The following is a 24696-nucleotide window of genomic DNA, read 5'->3' on the forward strand; positions in this document are numbered from 1 at the left end:
AACTACCCAGTTCTGCAATGCCTCAAATGTGGTGAGGTCTCCCCTGCTGAGATGCTGATCACAGACTTTGATATACCATTCTTCAGGAATATGAGAACAGTAACTGCAGCTCTGTTTTCTTCTTAACTTCTAACATAGGAATAATCCCAGGTATCAATTCACAGGTGAGGGATTTGATCCAACTAAACCTGAAGAAACTCCTTTGCTAGTTTTAAGGCATCTGTAAAGTGTTAGTTGCAGTGGTTTTCAAACTTTGCTGCAGATTAGAATTACCCTGCAAACTTTGAAAAATCTGGATGCCCAGGCCACATCTGCAGAGATTCCAATTTAATTAGTGTGGGCTATAGCCTGAGCATTAGGATTTGTCCAAAACTCCCTAAGTGGTTCTAATATACAGCAATTTTGAGAATCACTGAACTAGTTAGAGAGTATGATTCTGGATTTTCGCTTGGGATCTGATTTAACGAGAGGTGTAAATGAGCAACTTTGAAAACTTCTCGTGGCTCTATATTCCTCATTTACTAAAAGCGGGTGGGGGTGGTGGGAGATGTACTTCTAAAGCATCTTCCTCTAAAATTTTATTATTCTAGGGCCTTTCAAGGTTTATGACTTAAAAGGTACTTCACTGCTTTCTAGAAATAGAAGAGGATCTCTGTTCGGAGACCTGGGAATGATTTGCACTCTTTCTGTCAGTTTTAATGGCAGTCATAGACTGCCCTCAGTGTGGGGATTTTTCTGTCACTTAGAGGAATGTGTGGCACCAACAGCATTCAGATGGTGGGTGGTTTCAGCAGCCCTCTGCTTGTAACTGGCGTACACCCTCATTTGAGCAGTAACTGAGGATTAAAGTGGGTTTCTTTGCTCTTCTCTGTGACTCCAGAAGATACTCTGTTGCCAGAGGTAGTGTCATTTGGTGGATGACTGGACATTTGTCTTGGTATTTGGAGTCGATGGCTTTCGTGCTCTTTAGAGCTTGCTGCCTTACACACAGCTTAGTGACTCGCTTGCCAAGACTTTTCCTCCCATAACCCAGGACACTCAAGTTCTCTTTAGGTCTTAATTTTACTTCTCTCCACATGAGAGTGTGTGTTTCTTCGTCACCCTGGTCTTGTAGCAACTGACTCTAGATAGGCAGTGATGGACACAGGACTCCATTTTATTCCCCACCCCCCAAAGAAATTGAAGGAGGACTCCTATTATTAGGTTTTCTCAAAGATGTTTATATTTCAAGTAATTCACATTTGTCAGTGAAGTTTTATTTGCCACACAATGCACACAGAAGTAGTCATAGATGTGGACTATCACAAGGCATAAAACATCAAAATTCCACCATATTTTATGTCTGAAATTTCTTACTTTCAAAAGGGAAGGTACTTTTAGAAGTATAGTCTCCTACTATGAATACTTCCTGAATTTTTTGTTAAAAAAATTCAAAACCCATTACCATATACACAATTCAAGATAAATTACCCTGTTAAAGCTCAAACAATCCTATTGCGAGAAAATTTTTGAAACTTTGCGTTACTTGTGAAAGAGTTAAACATGTTCTTCCTATTCTGGCCGTCAGATCTCCACATGTCTACCCTGGGGTGTAAGTAAATGCTATTAGTGCACCATGGAAGTGGGAAAGAACTGTTTTTTTTTTAAATCAGGGAGGGCAACAAAGCAATAAGAAGGAGCACAGGGCACCATGTTAGTGACAAATCGCAGGAGGTGGTTCTAGAAAGGTTGTGAAAACTAGTTTCTCATTGCAGGAATCGGGTTGGGCCACTCCTTCACCCTCCTTCTCAAACACAAATATTTTCATATAATAAAAGCCTGTTCCCTATGGTTATAACCCAGCCTCCCCTCCTCCGACACCACCATTTTTAAGGGGCTTGCTGCGCGGACTTCTCCAAAGTCCCTAGGTTTTTTCTCCCTCTGGCCCTTGTAGAGGTGAGGCGTCCCTTCGGGGGCTCACGCCGCGTGAGGGGACCAGAAACACCCATTAGGATCCAACCCGGGCAGCCGGCGGCCCGAGCATGCGCTGAGAGTTCGTGCAGCTGGCCCTGGCTGCCGCCGCTGCCTCGTCCGGACTTGGCGAGGACTTGGGAGGGACAGCGGCGCTGGGAGGTGGCTTAGCAGAGACTTTCCAGCAACTGCTGCCCAGGACTTTTTTTTTCCCCCTTTTCCCAGGAGGCGGCGACGGCGGCGGCGGGGGGAGAGGAAGAGAAGGAAGCTTCTCCAGTTTGAGTCAATGCAGCCCTGCGGCTTTCCAGGAGGAGCGTCGCTGCCCCGATGAGCCCCCGCAGTGCGTCCCCGACTGTCCCCCGGCGGGATCGGGGCGCGGAGCCCAGCGCCGACGGTGAGTGGCCGCGCGTCTCTCGTCCTTCCTGCCCGCTGTCCCGCCAGCCCGCCGGCGGCGGCTGCCCCCGGCGCTGTGTGCTAAACTACTTAGAGTGCTGGCTTCGGGGCTCCCCGCCGCCGGCGCTTCCCCGCGCGCCCTGCCGGGGGCGCGCGCCCGGGTGGCGGGGCGGCTGACCGCGCTCGGCTTTGTGCTCCTCGGGCGGCTGGGAGAGCCGGGTCGCGGCCGGGGCCGGGCCGGGGGAGGGGGACGTGAATGACTAACCCGGCGTCTGCACAGCTGCACCGGCCCTAATTCCCGTGCGCCCCTCCCCGCTCCCCGCCCGCCGCCCCCGGCTAATCCATCATTCCGGGGCCCAAACATCATTTCTTGTGTTCTCCCGGAGAAACCCTAGTCGCCGGGCGGAATCCCAGCTCAGCGCTGCGCCCCCTCCAGTGCCCCGCGTTCACACCCGAGCTGCGGGATGGCGAAGGGGGTGCGGAGGCGGGGGGCCCAGGAACTGTCCAAGTGAGAGGAACACTCTCACCTTCGGTGTCGCCCGCGGCGTCTGTGACATCTCCGGGGGGGTGGGGGGACGGGAGTGTGGTTTCCAACCTTCGGGACAGTTCGGAGCAGAGCTCTTCCCGAGGAGGGGCGTGGACTGAGGGAGGTTTTAAAGAGCGTCTCATCAGAATTCAGAGGACACCGCCGCGTGTCCCCTGAGAACCCGAGTTTACTGCGCGCCTTCATTCATCCGGGGAGACAATCTTTTCTCTTCCCAGCAGGTGTTATCTGAAGCCTGTTTGGAACTTTGGGGAGTTTAGGTTACTATTATAACTTTAACAAATGATTTTCGATGAAGCGATGTCTCGAATGAACTAGGCTTCGGACCAGACCTGCACCCAGCTGACGGCTGGCAGAGGAGGGATGGGCTGGGGGTGAGGAGCGCGGTGGTGAGAAGTCCCCTGTTATCCTCCGCCCTCTGCAGATCGCTGCTGTTTTGCCCGTGGGGGTAGGATGTGGTGAAAGGATGGAGCTTCTCCCTCCCGGGGCTCACAATGGCCAGAGAAGATTCTGTGAAGTGTTTGCGCTGCCTGCTCTACGCGCTCAATCTGCTCTTTTGGGTAAGTCAAGCAGTCCACTGCACCAACAGGTGGGGACGGCTGGACTCGGTTTCCTATAGCCACCACATAATGCGCCAAAGGGCATGGCTAAGCATTAATTAATTACATGGGATCACACCCTCTATTTTTCAGAGAAGTAAATTTTGACCTTAAAATGCCTTTGATCTAGCTCAAGTTCCATTTGTAATTAGAAAAAAGAAATCCACCGCTGGATACTAGTGGCAGTAAAATTAGACTTGAAGTTAATCTGGGGATATAAATAAATGCACGTGCTTGTGCTTGTAGATAAGAAAATTTTGACACACTACTTAGGGAACTGCTTGTTTTCAGGAATTTCAGATAACTGTGCAAGCCATAAATTGTTTCCTTACGTCATCCTATAAAATCTGGTGGGGGCAGAAGTCTTACTATGTTTTTGTAGGAATTCATACCCAGATATCCTATCAAAAGACTAAGTAGATTTTTCTGGGAGATTCCATATAGTCTGAAAAGGTGGTTTCCGTGTAACTATTTCTAAGTTGGCAAAGCTTTAAGGAATTTTGTGTATGCTTTTGGAAAATCCCATAACCATTTAAGGAAATAAAATACATAAAATTTAACAAGCTCATGGAAATCTTTATGCCCTGTGAGTTAGTGACTTTTTATGCATTGCACCCAGGCATAAATTTTCATTAAGTGTTATTAATAATCACATTGTTATTTACAAAACTTTTGAGGAAACTGTAAAAATTTAAACGTTGAATGTTGCTTCAGGAAGCTGTCCTGCTTAAGCAGTTAGTTTTTTTCCCTGAAATTTGTGTTCTATTAATAATTTATATTCAAAACGTTCTGTTACAGTTTTTAATGAGTAATTTATTTATTTGGCTGACTAGCTGGCATTTACCAGCTTTTTTTTTTGTAGGGTTATGACATGTGGTCTCTAGAGAATGACATTTTGGTTGAACTACTCCTTATGGATGGCTCCATTTTAAGGTGACAAATGAAGCCTTACGTCAGGAAGTAATCTGAAAGATATCTAAACTGGCAACTTTTTTTCTCAACATGAAACTTAAAGCATTGAGTAGTTATATTCACCACTTGGAAATATAAAATACCTAACTGATCTTGTTGCAGTTTTTAATTCTAAAAATGTACAAATTAAATGTACATTTAATTTAAGGTACAAACTTAATTTAATTAAGGTCATTAAATTACCTGCTTAGCTATAGGGTATTAAGATTTTGAACTTTGTTCCTTTAAAATGTGTGATAATTGTCACTTCTGTTTATTAGTTTTTCACTTTTCTACTTTATTGTTTTTAATTACAGAATCAACACATTTTTATAACTAAAAGGGGATTTAAGATGATCTGGTCGAACTTCCTTACTTTGGGAATGAGAAAACTAAGTGTAGGTTAGTGACGGGAAGCCAAAGGTCAGATGGCCCAATGGTGACAGTGCCGGGAGCAGAACTCAGCTTTCTTGCCCCTAGACGGTGCCTTTACATGGACGATTACTGTGTTCGAACCTTGGAATTACTAGGACTTTTTTTGTGCAACATAGAACAATGTTTTGGAAATTTTCTCAATAACGTGTATTATGTGTGTGTGTGGAGGGGAACCCAAATCACTTAACAAAAATATTACTCTTCTGAGTAATGACATTTGCTTAAAAATGCCTATTCCTTAAACTCCTCCAGGGCTCTTTGTGTCCCCAAAGAATGTAAAATGTTATTTCTTTGTTGTTATCCTGTACTTCAACATTCTCACTTTCTGTGTGTTCTGATTTATTAAAATTGCTTCCCCCTTTCTCCAGCCCTCCTCTTCTCCAAATATCATCTCCCCACCAACAAAATAATCCGAGTTTACTGCCTACTCAGCATCCCTCTGTATTTTTCTTTATTTTATTATTATTATTATTTTTTTTTTTGCTGTACGCGGGCCTCTCACTGTTGTGGCCTCTCCCGTTGCGGAGCACAGGCTCCGGACGCGCAGGCTCAGCGCCCATGGCTCACGGGCCAGCCGCTCCGCGGCATGTGGGATCTTCCCGGACCGGGGCACGAACCCGTGTGCCCTGCATCGGCAGGTGGACTCTCAACCACTGCGCCACCAGGGAAGCCCTATTTTTTCTTTATTTCATACAAAGATGTATTTACTCATACCTGTCCACGTATACCCATTCATGTACATTCATATAGATATTCATGACATTTTTTGTTAGGTTGTTTTTCTCATTTGGTTAGAGTTACAGGAGCGGGATTGCTATGTCAGAGGATATGTAATGATGACAACAAAATAGCTAACATTTATGTAGTTCTTACTATGTGTGCCAGGCACGTTTAAGTGTCTCCGTTTCCTAGTCTGCAAAATAGGAATGGTTCCTATTTTTTAGAGTTTTTTAGAGTTGTTGGGGAATTAGACTCAATATATGTGAAGTGCTTGAACAGTGGCACTTAATAAGCGCTATCTAGGTCGTAGCGGTAGCAGTAGTAGCTGTAGTACCCGCAGTCGTTACTACTACTACAATAATGATGCTCACGAATAGTTTACTGTAATAAGTAGATTACCGGGAGATGGATGGATGAGTCAAAGGAATCCTTGTAGTAGTAATGGTTATTGTTGTGATTAATACTGCTACTATTGCTACCGCTCCTCCATTCCTTTGACCCAGTAATCCTGTCCTGGGAATCTATCTCCTAGAAATAGAAGCACCAATATACCTCATTATATGTACATCATATACATATAATGTTGCTGCCATCTTATGAAACTTTAAAATTTTTACCAATCTAAGAGGCTTAAAGTGTTATTTCACTGTTACTTTATTCTTTACCTCCCCCACTATCAGTGAGCTTGAGCATCACTTTATATAAACAAATTTTTATATGTTTTTTCGGTAGAATTTTTCTCTAGAATTTTTTTTATTCTTCTGTTCTTTTAAAGCACCTGCCTTTCTTGTCTTGATTAAGGTTTCTTTTTCTTTGAGATGATTTTATACAATTAAAATACCTGTCAGGAGTTTTTTGGAATTATATGAAATGTATATGCTAACTTTGGGGACATTGGTGTTATTCTTTCAAAGTTAAAGCAATGTTTGCAGATCCTATATTTCCTTACTTGTGCCTCACACACTCCTGGGCATCCTTACACTACTCTTTCATCTAATTCTCATCTAATTCTCGTTTTCCGCCTGGAAAATGGCGGGTGGTGGTAAAGAGAAGTTACTCAGTGAAGCTCATTAACTTGCCAGTAAGTAGCAGAATAGGGATTCAAAGTCCAATTTTTTTTTTCTCTAAGTGCGGCAGAAGTTGTACTATTGGAAACGGTGCTGAATTTATTTGCAGCAGAGAAATAAACATCTTCAGTAGGAAGGGATTAGCTGTCCACCTGCTCATTCCAAGTCCCCTAGAGCAGTGCTTCTCAAACCTCCACGTGCATACAGATCACCTGGGCATCTCGTTAAAATGCAAATTCTGATTCAGTATGTCTGGGGCTGGGCCTGAGAGTCTGCATTTCTCAAAAGCCCCTCTGTGACACTGTTGCTGCTGGTCTGACTGCCCCATCTGGAGGAGCAAGGCTTTAGTCCTTGCTTTTAGTTCTCATTGTAATTAGAAGGAGAACAAACTAGTGTGGCGTGAACCTGAGCTCATCCTGAGTGTGGAGAGGGCGACTGTACTGGCCTCTAGTTTTGTGGGATTGAGATACCTGCACTCATTAACTGCAGGATCAAAAGCTGTATCCTTTTACTCTTCTCCTAGCATCTGAAATAGACTTTTTCTTATCTATTTCTACTATACTGGTACCCTCTCCCCTTCTCTACCCAACAAAGATTTTAGGGAAAGAAAAATAAATCTTATTTGGAAAAACACTGAGGACCTATACAATTTTGTTTTTCTGTTCTGGGAGTTGAATATCAAACAGTGAATTTTTTTTTTCAGTAAAAACGTGTATCTTGCATATTTAATTTTTTTAAGTGGGAGGTATAGACCTGTCTAAGAGGAAACAACCCACAGAATATTCAAGATCACAGATGCACTGCATTCTTTCATTGCTGTGGATCCGGTCACCTTGATTTGCCATCTGTTGAAGTGGCTCTTTCACTTGTAAAGAAGCATGATCCCAGTTCAGCTCTACTGGGGCTGGCAGACAGATACTGGACCTTCGAGGTTTGTCATGAGTTTTGTGGATTTGTAACGGGAAAAGGCACATGAGACACAGTGCACGTGAGTAAACTGCCCTGAGAGCTCTTTGGAGACCATGATTCACATTCTGGCCACGATAGAGCAAGGAAATGGGTTATTTTTACTTCAAATGTATCACACTTTTACTTTTTAAATGCCATACTATTTCATAAATGAAAGCTTTCCTCCATTTTAAAGACAACTTCTGTGGCTTTATGATGTGAGTGTTTGCCATTCTTAGATGATAATTTTCTGCTGTTGGAAAAATGGATACATATGGTTCTTTTTGGAAATTCTTGAAATTGGTGAACACTTAACATTCATCACGTTTGTTTATTATTTTCTAAAAGTATAATATCCCACCTGTAGTTTTAAACTCTCTTTTCTCACCAGCAGATAAGAGCCATTGTCTTTCACTTACCATTACCAAAGAGTAGCAAGAGAGAGGAACTACCCTCGACAAAATACGAAAAGAAGCTTATAAAAGAAAGCCTAAAAAGCAGACAGGAAATCTGGTTCACACTTTTGGGATATATGCAAGCTAGATGAAGAAAACAGAAGACTCAATGTTCTGTTTGTTTTTCTCCGGTTTTCTATAGTGAACCTTAGGTGTCTGACCCCCGTAGTCCCTAAAGAGATTCTGGGCAAGTGGGTATTTGCATTCACACAGCATTTATATACTCATGTTAAAATACTACTTTTTATTTTTTTATTTATTTTTTATTTTTTTTTTTGCAGTACGCAGGCCTCTCACTATTGTGGCCTATCCCGTAGCGGAGCACAGGCTCCGGACGTGCAGGCTCAGCGGCCATGGCTCACGGGCCCAGCCGCTCCGTGGCATGTGGGATCTTCCCGGACCGGGACACGAACCTGCATCCCTTGCATCTGCAGGCAGACTCTCAACCACTGCGCCACCAGGGAAGCCCTACTACTTTTTGAATTGTTGCTCTCCACCCCCCCACAATTTTGTACTATGAAAGGCATTCCAGTTTACTTTAACTCTTCCTAAGGAATAAAGGAGAGCCCTTCGAGAAATGTTAGTGCTTTTTAAAAATAAACATTCAATAAGCTTTAGTCTCAGGGGCAAAGCTAATACACTTTTCTTAATGCGGTTGGCTCAGCTGAGCAAAGACAGGCCACTGCATGCTTCTTAAGGAAGCATTTCGAGAAGGAGAAGGGCGTGGAGGCTTCCTTGGGGCCCAGCCCTGCTGCCAACTGGACTCACAGGCCCCTCAGGCATCGTTCCCCACTCAGAACAGTCACAGGCTGGGCCATTGGGCTGCACAGAAACTACGGTGTAGAATGAGGCCTTTCACCCTTCTTTTGCCTGCATTGCCTATAGGGTGACCAGATCATTTATTGTGGAAATCAGGACAATTTTGAGAGTGAAGTTATAAGGGGTTGTCTCTATTAATAATGATGACAGGACAACAGAGGCTTAAAGTGGAACCATCCTGGTCAGAGCAGGATGTATGGTCACCCTGTCTGCAGGGCAACATGATCTATAAAAACTATTAGTCAGCACAGCTCCAAGGTGCTATTGATTTATTCATCCTTAATTAGTAGATGTTCGTGCTTAAATGATACCCACAAGGAATCTTCGGAACTTGTTTCAGCCATCATTTACAGTGCCCGTGCTTTCAGGCAAATAGTCTGATCTGTTTGCTTTTTTCTGCTGCTCCCGGCTCCCCCCCAGACCCCCAGAAGGGAAGCTGGTTGAGGCATGAACTGATTAAAAGGTGGATGGGAGCAGGCTTGGGAACTGAGACAGACATGTTCCTGGGAAGTACTTGCCTTGGACTGCTAGCCTCCAAATTATCAAAAATTGATTTACCGGGCTTCCTTGGTGGCGCAGTGGTTGAGAGTCCGCCCGCCGATGCAGGGGACACGGGTCCATGCCCCGGTCCGGGAGGATCCTACATGCCGCGGAGCGGCTGGGCCCGTGAGCCATGGCTGCTGAGCCTGCGCGTCCGGAGCCTGTTGCTCCGCAACGGGAGAGGCCACGACAGTGAGAGGCCCGCGTACCGCAAAAAAACAAAAACAAAACCAAAAAACATTGATTTACCTTTACATTTTAATAAATAATAATTGGAATCCTTTTGTTTTTAAGAAAAAAAGGGAATTTTAAAAGCATCTAGTTCAATTTTTCCATTTTCATCATGAGCGAAAAGAGTTTCTAAAAGTTTGAATTACTCGTCCAAGTTCTCTGTAGAGACAGAAATGTAACTAAGTTCCTGGTCTCTCTTCCACATTCTGCTCTTTGCTAACAGATTTGACATAAAAAGAAAAGTTTAGGTGGCTGGCTTTAGACATCTGTCCGCCTTGAGCAGAAATGATTAGTGTTACTGTCACCTTATATAAGAATATATATTATATATGCCAGACAGTTGAAGGATGTAAATGTCTATTTTTTGACTGCAACCTTACTTCCTGGAAACTATAGGTATACATTTCATAATAAATTCTGATATAGGAAACAACTTGATTCTTGTTATTTTTTTTACATGATTAAATTCAAGCAAAACCAGAATATATCTGCAACACAGCAAATTTCATTTTTATAAATATTTGTTGAGAGCTAGCATTTTCTGAACGTTTTTTGCAAGACAGAAGGTGGCAGAGGTCCTGCCAAGTAGTATATTAAATATATTTCTCTAAAGTAATCTTTGTGTTATTTTCTAAATATTTCCTTGAACTACAGATAATATTTTGCAATATTGGAGAAGATGTAAGGAGCTATAAACCTAGTTACATGTGATAACTACAGTGTCCTAATAATTTAATCATCATGAATGACAGTTGAAGAATTATTTTATTTTAATTTGGAAAGTTAGTAGAAAATACCATTATTTGTAAGGAGTCCTGAATTGGTTGCATAATTTGTCCTTCTGGATTTAATAGCATTAGGATTAGTTATTGAAGTGACCTTGTCTCATTTTAGCTTAGTTCCTTGCTATAGCATGCACTGTATTTGTTGTTACTGTTATTATTTTCTCAACAATAAGTAAAATCACTCTTTGAGAATTGAACTTTCTCAGCCATTTAATGCGGCTGGAAATAAGGTCATAATAAAAAGCAGTGTATTTTCAGAATTGCTTGTTTACTGTGAGATAAAGCTTTGTGTTGATATTATTTATTTCTACTGATGTTCTCTGCACAGCTACAAGGCTTCGGTGACTACAGTGAAAAAAACAGCGGGGCTAAGTAGAATGCAACATTTGTAGTTTAAACGACTTTTGAGAACACTTAAGCCAGCTTCTGACCTGATATATAAATTTTTCATCATGTAATTCAGCAAGCATCTCTCTACTGGAAAACTTCCAGTGATAGAAAGCTCAGTTCTACTTAAAGCATCTCCTAATTTTGCTAAAGTTCTCCAATAGTTAGCTTATCTGGCAAGTTGAAATCATCTTTCTTTAATTATTTTCTCATTCATTCATCTAATATGTATCAGGTCTTACTACTGGGCCTGGTACTCTACTGTGAGATGGGGCTAGAGGCAGTGGTCTGTGTCCTCTAGTGGAATGAGATGGGTGGGTAAAAATAGGAGACGGTAGATAACTGCTCTGTGAAGTCTAGACAAGAGTGTTGACTCTGGGTAAGGAGGGAGCTGGGAGGAAAACTTTACATTCTAGCTGATGTTTGAGCTGGTCTTTAAGGATAAGGTTGCTCTGCTCATGATATGGAAAGGCTGGGGCAGGATTGCATTCCAGGCAGAGGGAACTGCATGGGCAAAGCCATAGGTTTGGGAGGTCTGTGTGGTGCATATCAGAGAAGCACAAGCAGGACTTTTTTCATCCAAGGACAGAATGTGTGTGGGAAGGAGTTGGCAGGAAATAAGTTGAAGAGATAGGTCAAAGGGTGACTGAAGAGGGCCTGTGTGTCCTGCTGTAGAGTTTAAACTTATTCTCTAAGAGAGAGTTGGGGGAAGTGGAAGTGAGAGATGGGGAGGGGCCCCAAGGGGCAGCTATTAGAGCTTTATAAGCAGAATCGCTCGATCTGTGTTTTATAAAGCTAACTGAAGGGTGAATTTGAGGTGGAATCTGTGAGCTGGAGAGTTCTATTATAAGGTGATTGTAATTGCCTGGCAAGAGACTGAGGGCTTGAACTAGCCAGAATGGCAGGAAAGGGGGAGGAATTTATCAGGTGTGTTGCAGGAACAATCCGTTGGGCTTGAAAGCAATTAGATGTAGGACTGAGGAAGAGGGAGAGGTTCAGGCTGCTTGCCAAGGTGCCAGTGGATGTGACTGAAGCATTGATTATACCGTTTACCGAGACAGGAAAAACAGTGGGAGGGACACACAGGTTTCGAGAAGAATGAAAATGAGTTCAGTTTTAGAGATGTCAAAAATAAGAATGGCTATGGAAGTCCAATAGACAGTTCTATCCAGAGCGGCCTTTCCCGTCCATTTGTTAGACCTTCAAATATCCGAAGATCACATCTATGAACTGATTTAAGAGTTGTCTCCTAAACTGAGAAAGGTTAAGTGAAAGGCCGGAAGTCAAAAGGAATAGGTAATATGTATAAGATAGTAACAGGGAATATGTGTAAGAATCCTACGCTTTTTTCATCCTGTGAATGCTCTATGAAGTTGAACTTGCTATTATAACATTTTATATAGGAGGAAACTGAAGCTTAGGAAAGATTAAATGACATACCCGAAGTCATATAGATGAAAAGGAGCAGAGCTGGAATTCAAATTCAAACCAAGCTTTTTTTTTTTTGCGGTACGCGGGCCTCCCACTGCTGCGGCCTCTCCCGCTGCGGAGCACAGGCTCCGGACGCGCAGGCTCAGCGGCCATGGCCCACGGGCCCAGTCGCTCCGCGGCATGTGGGATCCTCCCGGACCGGGGCACGAACCCGCGTCCCCCGCATCGGCAGGCGGACTCCCAACCACTGCGCTACCAGGGAAGCCCAAACCAAGACTTTTTGATACAATGGCTTCTTATGGTCATTGTGGTCAAGACCATATGCCTCACGATGACCTCTAAGACCGTGTGCTCTGACCCCTGCCTGGCTTTCCATTCTTGCTCCCTGCCGGTTTCCCTTCCTTGCCCATATCATGCTGCCTTCCACCCCAGGACCTTTGCTGTTCTTTCTGACTGGAATGTTCTTTTCAACCTCCCTTTCCCTAATGAACTTGATAATTATCTTTCAGATCTTAGCTGTCTGGAGAAGTCCCCTTGACCCCATGGAATAGGTCAGTCACCCCAAAAGGATTTTTTTTTAATATATATATATATTTTTAATTTATTTACTTATTTGGCTGAGCTGGGTCTTAGTTGCAGCACACAGGGTCTTCATGGCACGTGTGGGATCTTCGTTGTGGCATGTGGGATCTTTTAGTTGCGTCATAAGGGATCTAGTTCCCTGACCAGGGATAGAACCTGGGCCCCCTGCAATGGGAGCATGGAGTCTTAGCCACTGGACCACCAGAGAAGTCCCCCAAAAGTTCTTACAGCAACTTGTATTATTCCTTCCTAGTACTTATTACATTTTGCAGTTACACATTTGTGTCTCTGATGAGTTGACTAACACTTGACTAACACGTGATCTCTTCACTTAGTAAATTTCATCATAGAATTGAGCTGGTGCCTGTCATTGCTGATCAGTATATATCTCTAGCACATTGCACAGTACCTGACAAAGAGCAGCTGATCAATACATATTTTTTTGAAAGAAAGAATAACTTCAGAACCCATGCTCTTAACTGTTCTACAGTACTAGAAATGTTTTGGAATATGCCGTTTTAAAAAATGACATTTTTGTTATGAATGGAAGTACTGTGTATATAATGACAACCGCTGATACTATATCATGCAAAATGAAGAATCTGATAATTTATTGATAGCTGTCTTAGAGCTATGATATTGAAAACTGGCTAAACAGCCTGCGAGAAATTAAAGGATGGAGAAATCAAGATCGGTTATTATTTCGAAGAATGATAAAGAGAGGGGAGAATTATTTATAACTGCAAAAGAATTAAGGTAATTAAATAAAATAGCACATTAGTAGACTTTCCCGTTCCCCTGAAACATATAAGGTATTTGAAGACCCACATATAGCCAAGTAGAGGGAGGCCACTTAGCCTCAGATTTAATCAAGCAGTCCATGGTCCCCTGCTAGCCCTGTGTGTTGTAATAGGTACTGTGATTATTGAGGTTTGGTAAGATCGACAGATCAGGAGACAGCTGCCATTGAAAAGATAGTCCGTTACACTCACAGATCCTAAGAGATAGAGTACAGGTCTCCTCATGGTGAGGTCCATTGCGAGGCAGGGAGAGAGGGAGACTGAGCAAGTGCTTTCATTGGGGCTTCTTCAAGGAGGAACTGGCAAGGCAGGATAAGTAGGTTTTGGCTAGTTTGAATAATTTCAGCAGCCTCTGTCCCTAGTTGTCTGGCATCTGGACCTTGCGGTGATTCGGGCATGTGTAGAGCGGCCTGGAATGAGAGAGCTCATTAAAGGGGTGGTTGGGAGTGTGGGCTCTGGATTGGTTGGTTTGTATTTGAAAATGAAAACTGTGGGCCCTGAAGAAGGACTTCTCACAAGGGCAGGTGGAAGGTGGCCAAGGCAAGGTGACTCAGGCATATTATCAGTTTGTCCAGACCAAGGTGTGTCCAGCATACGCATGTAGAACAGATGTTAAAGCGTCAAGTTTACAGAAGTTGGAAGCATGTTTAATACACTGTGGCTGATCCGCTGGGTAACTTTTATGAGGTTTACAATCTGTTCTTCATTCCCAACAGGAATGAGGATAGTTATAAGTGGCCTAATTCTCCTCTGAACTGTGATCCCAGGGTTCTTAACCTGTTTGAAGCCATTGAGCCCTGAGCCCTCATTCAGCAAAGAAAGTAGTTCAGACATTCAGACTGAGCCTGACCCCTACAGAGGACCTCCCCCTGCAACCCCACCCCTCCCTTGTTTTAAGGAACCCTGCATGCTATGCAGGTGCATCTCCTCGCTGTTTGGGGAATATAAGGCTCGTTTGTAAACTTGGAAGGCATTTAGTGACTAACCCTGAAGCTTAAAGATGAAGGCCCGGATTTGAATCCAGCCCTGCCGTTGAATCTGCAAGACCTTGAACAGGTTACTTCACTTTTCCGTGCTTCATGTCACTTTTTACAGTCTGTCATTATCTGGTTTACGTATTTATTCCTTGTGTTCTGTAAGAAGCTCCACAGAGGCTGACATCTTGCTTCTTTTATGCATTGTTGGGTCTGTACTCTAGCACAGACAGTACAAGGCAGATGGTTGGGGCTGAGTAAATACAGTAGTTCCCCTTGTCCTCGGTTTCACTTTCTGTAGTTTCAGTTACCCACGGTCGACAGTGTTCCAAAAATATAAAATGGAAAATTCCAGAAATCAACAAGTCGTAAGTTTTATATTGTGTGCAGTTCTGAGAAGCGTGATGAAATCTCCTACTGTCAGGCCCAGGACGTGAATCATCCCTTTGTCCACTGTATCCAAGGTGTAGATGCTACCCGCCCATTATTATAGAAAAAAACATTAGTATATATAGGGTTTGGTACTCTCTAAGGTTTCAGGCTTCCAGTGGGGTTCGTGGAAAATATCCCCCTCGGATAAGGCGGGGATCTACTGTATTTGCAACTGGATGAAGGATGTGTGAATTCACTAGCTGCTTTTCCAGGCAGGTGGAGCTCCACGTGCTCTGCTGACCTAGGAGCCCTTATCCAGAAAGCATGTTTACAGCCACTCCTTGAGTCAGTAAAGACTCATTCCTATCTTGTACGTTCATTATTTCAGCATTTACAGAAAACCTGTGACGTAATGGTAATCAATGTTCATCAAGATGCCAGAAATTATTAAAAATCAAATCAAGCTGAAATTCATTATACTGCACTTAAGAAGATAAGTATAAGGCAATTTGAGAAAAATTTCCATCAAAATAGGAAAGGCCTTCAGAACTTAGAGTTAACATTCAGCTTTTAGAAAAGCCTCCCAGGAAGACTGAATGTGTTCCAGATAGTTGCTGTTTAAAAAAAAAATCTTTTTTTTTAAATTATGGACAATTAAAAACATACAGAAGTAGAAAGCACAGTATAATTAATCCCCAGTTACCAACACAGCCTCCACTTCTCACTTAATCCCCATGCATCGGGATTGTTTATTAAACCACTCAGCATGTATCTGTAAAAGGTAAGGATTCTTAAAAAAAATAATACTATTGTCATATCTAAAATAATAAACAATAATTTATTTTATGATGTCAATATTTTTTATTTTATTTATTTTTTTATACAGCAAGTTCTTATTAGTTATCTATTTTATACATTAGTGTATATATGTCAATCCCTATCTCCCAATTCATTCCACCAGCCCCTCCCCTCCACTTTCCCCCTTTGGTGTCCATATGTTTGTTCTCAACATCTGTGTCTCTATTTCTGCCTTGCAAACCGGTTCATCTGTACCATTTTTCTAGATTCCACATATATGCGTTAATGTATGATATTTGTTTTTCTCTTTCTGACTTACTTCACTCTGTATGACAGTCTCTATGTCCATCCACATCTCTACAAATGACCCATTTTTGTTCCTTTTTATGGCTGAGTAATATTCCATTGTATATATGTACCGCATCTTCTTTATCCATTCATCCGTCAATGGGCATTTAGGCTGCTTCCATGACCTGGCTATTGTAAATATTTTCAAATATCCAATATCGCCAGTCTTCTCATAAATGGCTTTTTGTGGTTGGTTCATTTAAATCAGGATCCAAACCAAGATCCTGACATTGCCTTGGACAATCTCTGAAATCTCTTTTAATTTATAACAGTTTCTCCTTCCTTCTTTTTGTTCCACCTGCCAGCTTTTTAAATTGAAGAAACCAGATCATTTGTTCTGTAAAATTTCTTATATTCTTGATTTTGTTGATTGCATCCGCATGGTGACATTTAACAAGTTTAAATCTGTTCCCTGTATTTCCTATAAACTGATAGAGCTGGAGGCTTGATTAGATTCAGGTTTGACTTTTTGGTTAAATTAACCTCAAAGGTATCTCTGAGTACTTCTGATTGCATCATATTGGGGACATTATTATATCCAGTTGCCTCTTTTTATGATACTAAGATTGATCAGGGCATCTGGTATTTTATGTCAACCTTATCTCTCCATTCTAAAAGTCCCCATCAGCCTTTCACACTTAATGCAGTAGTTCTCAGCCCTTACTACCCATTAGAATATCTGTGGAGCCTTTATCCACTTTTGATGCCCAGACCCCACTTCCAAGAATTGATTCAGGGTGGATCTGGGCTCAGTAATTTTTTTAAGAGTCCTGGTTGATTCTGATGTACAGACGGGACTGAGAGCCACTGACTTGATAATTTTGGCAGTCGTTGAAGATCTTTGCCAAGAGAGCCATTATTTCAGAAAAGATTATCCAATAGTGACATTCTGTCATGCTTTCTGTACTTATTAGCAGACATTCTTCCATTAAAAACTTTCATTAAGTCTTTGGTTCTTTTCTTTAGTTCGTATAGGAAAGATTGGATAAATATTGGATTCTTATCAGTTTTCTGAATAATGAGTTGAATATCCAACATCCTCCAAAGCTGGCTAATGAGTTTTGTTTAACGATTATTGTGAATTCATAGATTTTAGCATATTGGATGTTTTAAACCGTTGCATTTATTATTATTATGATGACTATTATTTTCATGCTCAAATTGTCTAACTTTAGCCAATGGAAGTCCTTTGAAGTTAGCTCCTGTGACGTTTCTGGACAACATCAGTAGTGTTTGATTGCTCCCTTGCTTTTACATATGACGTGTTTTAGGCTTATGTTGTATATTGGATAATTTAGTTGTTCTGTACAATTCCTGTCCTGAACTACCGTATCTAATAGTTCCGCTATCTGTATACTGTTTAGTGACATTCTATTTAGTAGCTATGACATGATTACAAAACAGAATGGCAGATATTTATAGTAACAGTAAATTTCAACAGGTGGTAAATGGTAATTAGGAAAAAACATAATGATTATGTAAATAAAATCCTTAATTTTTTATTATGAGTCCTGCAGAGCATGGTGCATAAATCCTTCGTCACCAGTTTGTATTTTTTTTCCCCCCCAGTTAATGTCCATCAGCGTGTTGGCAGTTTCCGCTTGGATGAGGGACTACCTAAATAATGTTCTGACTTTAACTGCAGAAACAAGGTAGGCTTTATGATTAATGATTGATTTCTAGGGCTTCCCTGGTGGCGCAGCAGTTGAGAGTCCACCTGCCGATGCAGGGAACACGGGTTCGTGCCCCGGTCTGGGAAAATCCCACATACCGTGGAGCGGCTGGGCCCGTGAGCCGTGGCCGCTGAGCCTGCGCGTCCGGAGCCTGTGCTCCGCAACGGGAGAGGCCACAACAGTGAGAGGCCTGCGTACCGCAAAAAAAAAAAAAAAAGATTGATTTCTTTCATCAGGGTTTCCTCAGACACTAGTTTCTAAGTAACATTGCCCTAGGGTGTTTAGACGGTAGTGCTCATCCACGATCGTTTGGACAGTTTTTCCTGCCCATGGCAACACTTGCAGTTTCCAGCATATCATTAAGGTGTGCCACTGGTTCTGGAGGACACTTCTGGTTATGGTAATACCACTTGCCTGTCCTTCTGACAGTGTGCCAGCCATGTCATATTTGTGTATAAAGGACGACACAGCTACATTTCCTTAAGAAAATGATCGCCAACTTCTTCTTGCCTTCATATTCCTGAGCTAATGAAAACCAAACCCCAAAGGTCATTTTCTTACCCAGTTTCAAGGATTGACCCACTAACATCTCAAGGGGCAAATTACTTAACTTCTCTGAGCCTCAGTTTCTTCATTTCTGAATGGGGATTGTATTAAATGCCACTCTGAATTTTCCTAAGGATTAACTGAGATACATTTCTATAAAATCCTTAACACGATGGAGCTTAGTAAGCACTTTGTAACGGTCGTTTTTTGTTATCTTAATTATTACTCGTACTGTTATGGCTCTAGTTAATAATTTTTTCACAGTCTTAGCAGAAAGCATTTCCCTCCCTTCATTTTAATTCAGACCAATTTCCCTTCCATAGCAGTGTTTCACATCTTTGGGAAAGGTCATTTGTTGGGGAGAAAGTGCACACTGCATATGGAGTCCCAGACCAGAGAAGAGTAGGGAGAGTCTTCTCAGTTAAGAAATGTTGAAAAGGGTTTCCCTGGTGGTGCGGTGGTTAAGAATCTGCCTGCCAGTGCAGGGGCACGGGTTCAAGCCCTGGTCCAGGAAGATCCCACATGCCACGGAGCAACTAAGCCTGTGCGCCGCAACTACTGAAGCCCGCACGCCTAGAGCCCGTGCTCCACAACAAGAGAAGCCACCAAAATGAGAAGCCACCAAAATGAGAAGCCCGTGCACCGCAACGAAGAGTAGTCCCTGCTCGCCGCAACTAGAGAAAGCCCGTGCGCAACAACAAAGACCCAATGCAGCCAAAAATAAATAACTAGATAAATAAATAAATTTATAAACAAAAAAAGAAATAGTGAAAAGTCTCATGTGGTTTCCTCAGGTTAAGGCTTCAAAGCTAATATTAGATCGACTTTTTACTGACAACCCCTATCTTATATTTTAAATGAGCTGAGGTAGGAAGGCTACCACTTGTATAAAAAACTAAACCAAACAAGACAAAAAATAAAACAAGCAAGCAAATTGGTGATTGTTCAGTGATTCTGAAATAGAAATCCAGTCTTCAGCTTTGAGGCGTGATGATTTAAAGGATTATTAACACAAGTCAGTTGTGTCTTGTACTATGTCTTGGGTGCATTTTGGTTGTATTTTATTTATAATATGACATTATTGTTCTTCTTTCAGGGTAGAGGAGGCTGTCATCTTGACTTATTTTCCTGTGGTTCATCCGGTCATGATTGCTGTTTGCTGTTTCCTGATCATCGTGGGGATGTTAGGATACTGTGGAACAGTAAAAAGAAATCTCTTGCTTCTTGCATGGGTACGGTGTTTATATCTATTCTTTATTGTGGTTAAAAAGACCAACCAGTAATGTATAATTGGTTCATCAGTGCACAAGATTACATGCTTAGGGAACTGTGATAGCGGTTCCCTAATCTGTGCTCATTGTTCAACATCCTGTGAGAAGGGAAGTGTTCTTTCCATGAGAGACGATTTCAGTACAAGTATTTGCTTTACTCAGAAGATGAGGTGCGGAAATATGTACACTATTTAATTATTTCACTCAGGCCATGTGTTGACATTTTCATCTGAAAGTACGAATTTTTTCTAGTGTCACGGACCTTATTACCACTCCAACAGCCCCCTCGGGACTAGAACTGAGACGTCATAATGGAACTCTCTTTCTTTCTCTCTTTTCTTGTTTTAAGCAAACCCACCACTTAAACCCATGTGGAAATTCAGGTGGTGAGGTAGCAAACAGACATCATAATCCCGGCACTGCCTTTACATAGGTTAGTGGATATGAGTCTCAGTTTCTATAGTTTTAGTGTTTTGTTTTTTAAAAAATTCTGGAACAGTTGGACTAGATTACTTCTTAAATTCCCTTCAGCACTCAAGCTCTATGATTCCAAAATCTATGATTATGCCTTTAATTCAAAAATTAGCAAACCCTGTTTTAACATTAAAAACTTGAGTCAATTAAAAATACAGTTTACAGATAGAGTTTTGAAGCTCATTGATTGTATAAAATATTATATGTTAACGGCCCCAGGGGGTTGAGGCTGCTAACATGTAATTGCAGACATATCAGATTCCTAAAAAGTAATTCATTGAGTATATTCCTTTCTTTGCCATAGTTCTCAATGGTATCTGTGCACTCATTTCTTGTAGGGAACTTAAAAAAAGGTGTTTTTATGGTGTGCTGATAAGCTGGATATCTGAGCAGAAAAAAAGCCCTGATCTGTAGCATTTGAAGATTTCTGTGATGTAAATACTCCCAGCATGGTCGATTTCAGGCTACCAACTTGCCATTACTGAATGCAGAGCTGGGGAGAGATGAGTACAGATTGGCTCTCAGGAGACAGCTCCTGCACGCCAGGGCTTGACTAGCTCCCGTCCCAAGCCCATTAAAACAGACTCTTAGTGTGAAGCTGAACTAAAGCTTTGCATTTCACAAGAACAACCTGTGTTAATGTATTACTTGGCTTCGTGGAGGATAACTCTTTAGGTCCATGATTGGAAAACAGAAAATGCTGCAGAGAAAGGGGACATGCCCATTGCCTTACTTCTGTTCACTTTGGTATACAATGTTTTTGGCTGTATTTTATTTATAATATGTCATTAATTTTCTTCTCTCAGGGGAGAGGAGGTGGAAGGGTTTGGAACCTATGTTGCAATTCAAGAAATTTGGACAATAATTTAAACAAACTAAAGTACTTACTTTATATGAGACTTACAGTTTAAGGGATGGATAAGGTATTGAAACTCAAAAAAAAAATCTCAGAATCCTTTTTTAAAACCACAATCTTACAACAATGTCCTATGTATACAACCAATTTAAATATAGCTGCTGTTCTTCCTCCTCCCAACTGGTATGATTCTGGATGGTCCCTGGACTGTGGAGGTGGGGTGGGGTAGCATAGCGTATTTCATGGAACTTCAAAGACTTTTAGGAACATATTTTGAAAACCATTTACGCATTCCATTAGATTGCTTGAGTGCAAGTAAAACAATTTGACAAATAACGAGGTAATTTGGGCTCTCCTTGGGGCAGGATGAGTCATAGAGACTTGTGCATGGGAGCTAGTTTGTGATGTTGGAAAGAACCTTATGCTGCACAGGTGACATGGAGGACTGAGGTTCTAAGGGCCAGAAACTTGTTCATTCATTCATTCTTCAAACATTTATGGAGAATATAGGCACTATTAGCCTTTGCCATCAGACCAGTGTATACACCGTGGATAGGCAATTTCACTACTGTCTGACAAGACCTCTAATAAGATTTACTCTGAGTACTGAGGCTAGAGAAGAGCTCCAAGCTCCGTCCCAAGGGGTCAGCCTCTCCTCCAGGAGAATGACTGGCATAGATGGATACTGCTTTATCCCATCCCGCCCCTTTTGGTGGATGTACTCTTTTCCGCAAAGCAGCTTTTGGTGCATCGCTGTTCCACGTGTCCCTGGCTGCCGTCAGCTCTTGGTTTTCCTTCTCGTTGACTCTCTGTGGCAGTTTGTTCCCCATTCCCATTGGGCTGCCTGTCTCCTCTTAGCAAGTTCCTAGATGTTACTCTGTCTAAACCCAGCACAGCCTTCCTTTGCTTGAAGAATGATTTGTGGTCTCAGCTCCCAATTACCTGTTGCTCGTAACTGATCTGCATCTGATCTGCTTCTCAGGCAGTTTTTTCTCTGCCTTTCTTTCCATAGCCTCCTTCTCTAAACAGTTGTCAAATCCTGTAAGTTCTAGTTTTACAATCTCGGGATCCCGTCCCTTCTTTTCTTATTTGGAATGCCCAGGTTCAGGCTCTCCTGACTTTTTTTTTTTTTTCCTTAATTTATTTTACTTATCTTTAAATTTTTGGCTACGTTGAGTCTTCGTTGCTGCGCACAGGGTTTCTCTAGTTGCCGTGAGCGGGGGCTACTCTTCATTGCAGTGCGCAAGGTTCTCATCGCGGTGGCTTCTCTTGTTGCGGAGCACGGGCTCTAGGTGCGCGGGCTTCAGAAGTTATGGCTCGCGGGCTCCAGAGCGCAGGCTCAGTAGTTGTTACACACGGGCTTAGTTGCTCTGCGGCATGTGGGATCTTCCTGGACCAGGGATTGAACCCGTGTCCCCGGCACTGGCAGGCGGATTCTTAACCATTGTGCCACCAGAGAGGTCCCTCTCCTGACTTCTTGCTGAAACAGTGCAGAGCCCCCTAACTAAACTTCCTGCCTCTGTTGTCTCCTAATTTACCCCAAACCAGTGCTGCCGGTTAATACAATGCAGCAGCGATCACATTACTCCTCTGTTCCAAAACCTTGAAAGACTTCTGGTTGGGTAATGAAGTGTTTAGAGACACTTCAATCTTGTGTCAAGCTCTTCTGCAATCAAACCTTCATCTGCCATTTTTAGCTTTCTTACCTACTTCATTTTCTGACTGTTCTTTCCTGCTCTTACTCCTGCTGTCCCTTAGCTGGGAATTTCTTCTTAATGCTTTTGTTTCAGTACTACCAGCCCATTACAATTTGCCTGAAATACTACCTCCTGAAATTGTAATAATGACAAAGATGATGATGATAATCAAAGTAGTTAACATTTCTCATGTGTTGACAAACTGTAATGCTTTCAGACTCGTAGAGGTTTAAATGAAATTTTTATATGAAGGGCTTTACATTAATTAATCAATTTTGAGATAGATACTATAATTATTCCCATAATATAGATGAGGAAAGGAAGCACAGGTTGGCTCAGTGATTTGCCTGTTTGCATAGCTAGTAAATGGAGTATATGGTATTCAGATCATCACAGTCTAGTTCGAACAACATGTTTGCAACAACTTCACTATTTTACTCTGTAATTGCTGCCTTTTCTTAAATGCTTAAGTATCTTAGTGTTATTTAATTATTAATACTTAGTATATCTTAAGGATTAGGCATCTCACATTGTATAAAACATTTTCCCTATGATCTTTCATTTTAAACTCAACAACAATCATCTAAGAGAGATGATTACAAATGAGGTTCAGAGAGGTTCAGTAATATGTCCAAGGTCACTCAGCACTAGCAGGTAAAGCTTTGATTCAGACCTCTGTGTTTCTGACTGCCAAGCCCATTCTCATTGGGCCTTTACCGATGTCTCCAACAGACACGTCTCAACTTTTGAAGTCCAGTGCATTTCTCCTATTATAAATTTCCCTTTTTTTATAACCAGCCCAAACTGCCGGACTACAAACAACTTGATAATATGAACCATTCATCTTGCCTATTGCTTTAATAACTTTTTATGAAATCGAGTAGTAGACAGGAAATTAGAACAGTGTGAGTCGAAGTGGCCAGCACATCAGATAGGGAGGATGGTGTCTGGAAGGCAGTGAAGAGGGTGAGATTTTAAGGGAGGAGCCTGGCTGTTACATAGGTTTTGACAACAGTGGCCTGTTAAAGGGGTGAGCACTAACGCAGGATATGACAGGATGTCAGGTCTTTGGCAAATGTTTGCAACGAAACTCACATGATTTCTTCCTTTATGTCCTTTAGCTTTTTTTTTTGTGGTATGCGGGCTTCTTATCCTTTAGCTTTTTATCCTAATTTTTTTTTTTAATTAGGAGGTTCCTTAATTTTGGATACAAATGTTTAAATAAGCCCAGTGCATTCAATCCAACTTGTCCATTTCCTTGTACTCAAAATCGCGCTTCACTTTTAAGACCTGTAAACCAGATTAGAGAAGAAAGCTTTTTTTAAAAAAAAAAAAAAAAAAAAAGACCACCAGTATCTCTGAGAGCTGCCACAGCTCTTGAATGATTACTAAGAAAAGGTCTGGCAACTGGGCTATGGTGCTGTTTAAGCAAAAGTCAAAATGCCATTATTCATCAGACTGATCAAGAAAAAGTGAGAGAGGCTCAAAACAGATCTTTATAACTGACCTGCCTTCCCACGCTCACCCCTCCAACAAAACAACTGCAGGCTAAGAGACCACCTGTAGGAAAACATTTCTGGTGAACCTTGGTCATGAAGTCGACCCTTTTATTGAATTATAGATGCAGATTGCTAAAACACCCTAATTTAAGTTTCCTAAATAAACTACAGGACATCCAATAAAACTTGTATTTCAGATAGACGACAAATAATAGTTTCGTATAAGTTTGTCCCATGCAATATGTCCCATGCATAATGTCCCATGCATCTACTAAAACATTATTTTTTATCTGAAACTCAGATTTAAATGAGCATCTTGTATTTTTACTTGCTGAATTTGGCAACCCTGCTCTAACCAGATTTGTTCTTAATAAATATGAAACTGTCACAGAACAGCAACTTTTATATACATATAGGAGGATATTACAAGTAATTAAATTCTAATTATATTGGGAAAACAAGCCAAAATGAATAGGAAGATAAGCTTGAATGTGCCATGACTTTCAAAGTAATTTTGGTAACAGAAATTCCTTTTCTCTTTACAAGAGAAA

General features: G+C 41.8%; 1 protein-coding gene across 2 annotated transcripts in view; it reads left to right on the top strand.

The window, feature by feature from the left end:
• The first annotated feature begins 1864 nt into the window (after positions 1-1864).
• Positions 1865-24696, top strand: part of TSPAN12 (tetraspanin 12) — a 65903-nt gene continuing 43071 nt past the window's right edge. Inside the window, exons 1-5 of one of the 2 annotated variants that reach the window (XM_082662027.1) lie at positions 1865-1935; positions 2176-2344; positions 3312-3447; positions 17699-17781; positions 19445-19580. In XM_082662027.1, the coding sequence (XP_082518153.1) occupies positions 3382-3447; positions 17699-17781; positions 19445-19580 (285 nt within the window). In that variant the 5' untranslated portion in view covers positions 1865-1935; positions 2176-2344; positions 3312-3381. Of the gene's footprint in view, positions 1936-2175; positions 2345-2752; positions 2852-3311; positions 3448-17698; positions 17782-19444; positions 19581-24696 lie in introns of those variants that run through there. The other variant, XM_082662028.1, reaches the window with a different exon arrangement.

The sequence above is a fragment of the Grampus griseus genome (genome assembly GCF_964374135.1).
Source record: "Grampus griseus genome assembly, chromosome: 9".
Lineage (NCBI taxonomy): Eukaryota > Metazoa > Chordata > Mammalia > Artiodactyla > Delphinidae > Grampus > Grampus griseus.